Source organism: Podarcis liolepis (assembly GCF_965112155.1).
Source record: "Podarcis liolepis genome assembly, chromosome: 12".
In the NCBI taxonomy this organism is placed as follows: Eukaryota; Metazoa; Chordata; class Lepidosauria; order Squamata; family Lacertidae; genus Podarcis; species Podarcis liolepis.
The window spans coordinates 1,296,389-1,302,588 of record NC_139563.1 but is presented as its reverse complement, the minus strand read 5'-3'; the positions used below and the strand labels follow the sequence as shown (position 1 = coordinate 1,302,588).

The 6,200-nt window shown below is 51.4% G+C and overlaps 2 protein-coding genes across 2 annotated transcripts in view; one reads left to right on the top strand and one right to left on the bottom strand.

Moving 5' to 3' along the window:
* LOC310689518 (uncharacterized protein) overlaps positions 1 to 6,200 on the bottom strand; it is an 86,029-nt gene that overhangs the window by 7,791 nt on the left and 72,038 nt on the right. The window lies entirely within an intron of this gene.
* On the top strand, positions 1,931 to 4,310 carry LAMTOR4 (late endosomal/lysosomal adaptor, MAPK and MTOR activator 4). The gene is made up of 4 exons (XM_083468934.1): positions 1,931 to 2,043; positions 2,139 to 2,225; positions 2,638 to 2,755; positions 3,955 to 4,310. Exons 1-4 carry the CDS (start codon positions 2,041 to 2,043, stop codon positions 4,050 to 4,052), a joined length of 306 nt encoding a protein of 101 aa, XP_083325060.1. The 5' UTR covers positions 1,931 to 2,040; the 3' UTR covers positions 4,053 to 4,310.

The following is a 6,200-nucleotide window of genomic DNA, read 5'->3' as shown; positions in this document are numbered from 1 at the left end:
CGGGTAGAACGATGGAGGTGGAGACGCTCCTTCAGGTATACTGGACCGAGGCCGTTTAGGCAATTTTGTCCCTTATAAGGACTCCACACCTTTTGCAAGATTCCTTGGGAAGCAATAGCCACACCTTGATGGTTGCCTGTGTGAGCCCAGGAGATTCCAACCTTGAAGAGACTATGCTAGGATGATAGGACCAGAAAATAAAGAACAGTGAACACTGACCCTCAGGCTGGCTAAAGCTGCAGGTCTTACTGCTGCAGACCTCATGGAGGGACCCGTCCAGTCTCTGTGGGTAGTGGGCCCTCAGAAAAGGTGCAATCTCTGAAGGAGAAAAATCACTCCCTCATGGAGGAAAATGAGAAACTAAGCTGCAGCCTCAGTGAAGCAGCAGCCAGATGCTGGAAAGAATCATTGTGAGGGAGCAGCAGAACGAAAAGATCAGCACAAAGCTGGAGAAGCTCCAGGAACTCACTGCGTTGAAACTCGACCCGCAGAAGCTGCTTAAACCAAAATTCAAAACGCCACAAAAACTCTTTAAAACATTTAAAAGCGTTTTCAGCATTTGTCCCAACCCTAGAGTTCGTTCCAGTGAGTCTGGGCTCTTCAAGATGCATAGCCAGGCAATGTCCCTCCAGCTTCCCAGGAGTCTAAAGCAGAGCAGGGTGAGTCTGATTCCCGCCCCCTAGGCCAGGTGGGAAAAGGCCTTGCAGGGAGCGGCCTTCAAGACTCACAGCTGGGCAATCTTGGCCACCCTCCTTTGCACACCTTCCAGCTTGTCAACATCCTTCTTAAATTGTGGTGCCCAGAACTGGACACATTATTCCAGGTGTGGTCTGACCAAGGCAGAAGAGAGATGGACCATGACCTCCCTTGATCTGGACACTAGACATTTGTTGATGCAGCCTAGAATAGCATTAGCTTTTTTTGCTGCTGCATTGCACAGTGGACTCGTGTTCAGCTTGTGCTCCACCAAGACCCCTAGATCCTTTTCACATGTACTGCTAGTAAGCCAGGTGTCCCCCATCCTGTATTTGTGCAGCTGCTTCTTCCTGCCTTAAGTGCAAAACCTGACATTTGTCCTATACTCTCCATGAGCTTTCCATGCTCCAGGTCATGGATTTCTTCACAGGTGTACCTACACATCCTTTGCAGAGAACGCTCCTCCTCCTCTTCCCGTTTAGTCTATTCCTTTTGAACTGGTTATACCTGTCGACTGGGAGCAAAGGTCCAAATAAAGCATTGTCCCCCCCCCCTTCCTGGCCAAATGCTCAGGAACAATGGGGTGGAAAGGGAGAAAGAAAAGCCCTACAGTCCAGCCATGAGTCTCTCGTCCCACCAGGTTTCAATGTGTCTTGGGGGGGGGGGGAGTTGCAGGTTTCTTCTGGTTCCAATTGCGTGTTTTGTCCTTATGTTTTGTGTGTTTATTTCGCCTTTTACACTGTGAACATCTCTTCATCTTCAGATACAAATGATGACAATGAACCTGCCTGTGAGGTTATCTTGTGCCTCTGTTATCAGGAGCTCGTATTCGTCTTGCTTTATCCTGCTGCCCTTTCAGGGCCCTTCAGGGGCACACAAATCAAGTTAATTCACAATAGGGACCACTGCCAGGAGCTGCAGGCTTTCCTAGACCTTTTCCACATTTTACTCCCATTAACGTGTCCTGCTTCTTTCAGGGCTGTTCCTCCCCCCACGTTCCCGTCTTTTCCAGCTCCAGCTATTTTCCTGTCAGAGGAAAAAGGCGGGTTTTTCCGCGCCTCAAAAGGAAGGGAAAAGGCGGGCTTCGAGCGGGAGAGTGGCAGCGAGGCTTCGCGCAGGCGCAGTGAGGAGCCCCCCCGCGCCGGCCTTAAGAGGGCTTCCACCACGGAGAGGCTCCAGAGTCCTAGAGCGGCGCCCCCTCCCATCCGCTAAGAGAGCCCCGAGGACTAGAGCGGAGACGTCCTTTATCCGCCCGCTTCCGCCGGAAGTCCAGCTTGGGGAAGTTGTTCGAGGCGGCACCGGAGGGCTCGGTCACGGGACGGAGCTTCGGCGGCGGCGGCGGCGATGGTGGGCGGCTCCCCCCCCCCCCGCGGGTGAGGGAGGGAGGGAGGGCGACCCCCCCGCTGACCCCCTGACACCCCCTCTCTCTCTCCCTCCCTCAGGCGGCGACGGCGGCGCTGACTCAGGGGCTGGAGCGGGTCCCCGACCAGACCGGCTACCTGGTCATCTGCGACGGGGCGGTGCTGGCGGTGAGGAGGGGCCTTGGGACACGGGGGAGGAGGAGGAGACCCCCCTCTCTCCTGGGAAGCAGAGCTCTTTATATTGGGGGGGGGGGGGAGAGGCAGGCTCTTTAGGGAAGTTGGTAATGTTTAATCCTCTATTGTGCTTTTCATATTCGAGTGGGAGCCGCCCAGCCAGATGGGCGGGGTATGAATAGTAAATTATTATTATTATTATTATTATTATTATTATTATTATTATTATTATTCTCAGGCTAGCCGACCTCGCAGGGCTGTTGTCAGGGGAGAGTTCAATGCGGGTGGCAAAGCCCACGGGCCGCCTTGGGATCCCCTTGCAGGGAGAAGAGGCGGGGGGGGGCAGGGATGCCCCAAGATGCCTGCTGACAAAGGACTCCTCTTCTTTTTCTCCCTGCCCTGCCAGTCTTCGGGCGACCTGGAGAACGACGAGCGGACGGCCGGGGTGATCTTGGAGCTGGTGAACACGGCCTGCGCTTTCCGCTTGCCCCGCTGCCCCGAGGTGCCCTTCAGGCGTATCTCTGGTGAGAAGGGGGCAGACCCCCCCCAGCACTCGCAGGCGGGCTTCCTCCGTGGGGCCTCCCTGGATACAAAGGGGAACGGGGCTGCACCCCACACTTTTGGTGGGGAAGGTCGGGGGGGGGGCTCAGGGGAGCCTGGAGTCCTCTTGGCCCCTCTTGGCGTCTGCTCTTCTCCCTCCCCCGTGTAGAGCTGAACTCGGAGCTTCCCTGATGCGTCCTGTTCTTGCCCCCTTTCACCAAACCCTAAAGGAGAGCCAGGCAGGTGGTGGGGAGAGCTAGGATGGTGGGGAAGGCTCAGCACCCCTCCCCTGAGCCATGGCACCTGCCTTGCATGCAGAAGGTCCCATGGGGGCTCCCCAATGGCAACTCCAGGACCCTATGGTGGATTCACTGCCAGTCAGTGAAGACAGCACTGGGCTTGATGGACTGAATGGTCTTCCTTGGGAGAAGCACCTTCCTGTCACTGAGCCTGACCTACCACAGAGGGATGTGAGGAGGAAATGGCGTGACCGCCCCATCAGTGAAGGAGTGGGGAGCAAGTGAGGTTGTTCTGCAGTGTGCTCTGTGTGGGGCTTCCTTGAAACTGCTGTCAGTGCAGGATGCTGCAGCGCAATTGCTGGCAGGAGTGAGGCCTCGTCAGCATATCACACTTGTACTCAGAGACCAGCACTGGCTGCCCATTTGCTACCAGGCCAAGTTTAAGGTGGCACAATTAGAATGTAAAGCCCTTAACAACTTGGGACCGGTTTACCTGGGAGATCGCCTGAGCCCACATGTGCCAACCTGACCACTTAGGCTGGCTACAGGTGCCACATAATACATGCACTGCAGTTGTACGAACTTGATCCCTTAATGTGGCAGCACCTAAACTCTGGAACTCCCTGCCTATGGATGCTAGGCAGATGCCTTTAGTTGCACTCTTCTCGATGCCTGCTAAAAACATGCAAAACAAACCCGCCCTGGCGTTCACAGAATTGATGCCAGTTTAAATCAGTTTTTAGTCTATATTAACTTTTTGAAAGTTTAAAATTGCTGCTGTTAATCTTCCTCAGTGATAATATTATATACTGCTTTGAGGTTTTATTATAACCAGACTGTGTATAAATATATGAAAAAGTACATAAATGCACCCAAGCACCCTGCTGGGGGTCTTGTCTCTCCTAATACCCTTACTGGGGTCTCTCTCTCTTTCGTCCCCCCAGTGGTGTTTGGGGAGCACTCCTTCCTTGTGACCATATCTGGTCAGAAGCTGTTTGTGGTGAAGAGGCAGAACAGCGTCCGGGAGCCTGTGATCGTCTGAACTTGACCTGCCTGCTTCTTCTGTAACTGACTTTGGGAGTGGGGGACTCAAGGAGACTTGGAGTGCAGGAACAAAGCACCTTCTTTTTTGTATGTGTGTGGGGCTCATCCCTGTGTTGATACTGGGTCACAAGAGGGCTGGCGGCTCCTTGGATGCGTTGTACATTCTGCTTAAAGGCTTCGTGCCGCTGGGGGTTTGCTCCATATAGCTGTGGGTGTGATGGCGGTATGTGAAATAAAGTTCTTTGAAAAGAGACAACTAACCTGGTGGACTAGCTGTTTAATAGAATCGTGGAATTTTAGGGTTGGAATGGACCCCGGGGTCATCTAGCCCAGAACCCCTGACAGGTAGCCACCCAACCTCTCTTTCAAAATCTCCATGAAGGAGAGTTCACCACCTTCTGCGGCGATAGGACCACAGTGTTGGAAGGGACCCTGAGTGACATGCAGTGCAGGAGTCAAGCAAAGAATCGGTGGCAAATGGCCACCCAGCCTCTGCTTAAAAACCTCCAAGGGAAGAGGTTTCTCGGAGGTTCTCTGTTTCTCGTATGGCAGCAGAAGGGCCTGAGAGCGAAGGCAACCTGGGGGTCGGGAAATGGCCCCCCCCCCAAAGGTCTGGATGTATCTGGGTAGCCTGGCTTGTCAGGTGATCAGCACAGCACCCATACAATAGCCTTGCTACCCCCTTGGCCTGACTAGTCTCTTTTTAGCAATGGCCCCACATAAGTAAGATTAAATGAAGGTTATGCTGGCAATGAAATAAGCTCAATACTACACCCAAGGAATGCAGAGAGATCAATCACAAACTAAACAACTCTCTATATGGCATTAAAAAAATACATTAACGATAATACATGACATTTCAACACCTTCTATACATAGAATCTTAAATAATACCTATCATGCCAAAATAATAACCACATAACAACAATATCTCAAAGCCAAACAGTTCAAATATTCCTGAAAGAAGTCCATGAGAATGACTGTGTAGACTTGTGCTGGTGCAATCCCAATGGAACTCACGACAATGAGATACCCAGATTTCAATCTCTCTCTGTGAACCTTCTGGTTGGCCTGTAAAGGAACTACCGGTATATAATGGCAATTTAGTGCTCCACCAAATAAATCAGCTCTGAAGTTTGCTCTTTTCTGAAAAGGCTATACTCCTTGACATATAGGGCCAAAGCCATTTGGGGTTTTAAAGATCAGCACCAACACTTGGAATTGTGCTTGGAAATGTACTGGGAGCCAGTGTAGGTATTTCAGGACCGGTGTTATATGGTCCTGGTGGCCGCTCCCAATCAACAGTCTAGCTGCTGCATTCTGGATTAGGTGTAGTTTCCGGGTCACCTTCAAAGATAGCCCCACGTAGAGCGCATTGCAGTAATGTTTATGGTTCCAATATAGACTCTCCATAAATGTTTTATGATTATTTTGGACACCTGAATGATTGTAATTATGATGAGTTAATAATAGCAGGGGACTTTCCTGCCCACCTAGCAGTTCGAAAGCACCCCTAAGTGCAAGTAGATAAATAGGTACCGCTTTATAGTGGGAAGGTAAACGCCGTTTCCGTGTGCGGCACTGGTGCTGGCTCGCCAGTTGCAGCTTCGTCACGCTGGCCACGTGACCCGGAAGTGTCTTCGGACGGCGCCGGCTCCCGGCCTCTTGAGCGAGATGAGTGCGCAACCCTAGAGTCGGTCACAACTGGCCCGTACGGGCAGGGGTACCTTTACCTTTACAGTGGTACCTCCGGTTACATATGCTTCAGGTTACATATGCTTCAGGTTGCAGACTCCGCTAACCCAGAAATAGTGCTTCAGGTAAGAACTTTGCTTCAGGATGAGAACAGAAATTGTACTCCAGTGGCACGGCAGCAGCAGGAGGGTACCATTAGCTAAAGTGGTGCTTCAGGTTAAGAACAGTTTCAGGTTAAGAACGGACCTCCAGAACGAATTAAGTACTTAACCTGAGGTACCACTGTAATTAAATATTATCCTATCCTAACCTAGATAGAAATACACCAACAAAGAAAAAGAATTAGTGAAGTTGGACAATAGGGAAACATGAATGAATTGAGTTTAATAGATGCTTGGCACTTGATTTATCCTACTGTGGTAATAATTTACCTCTATGCCACCGGCCCTTG

Coding starts and splice junctions, on each gene's coding strand:
- LAMTOR4 (XM_083468934.1), top strand. Junction 2,226..2,637: donor GCGACGGGGCGGTGCTGGCG/GTGAGGAGGGGC, acceptor CTGCCCTGCCAG/TCTTCGGGCGACCTGGAGAA. Junction 2,756..3,954: donor GCCCTTCAGGCGTATCTCTG/GTGAGAAGGGGG, acceptor TCGTCCCCCCAG/TGGTGTTTGGGGAGCACTCC.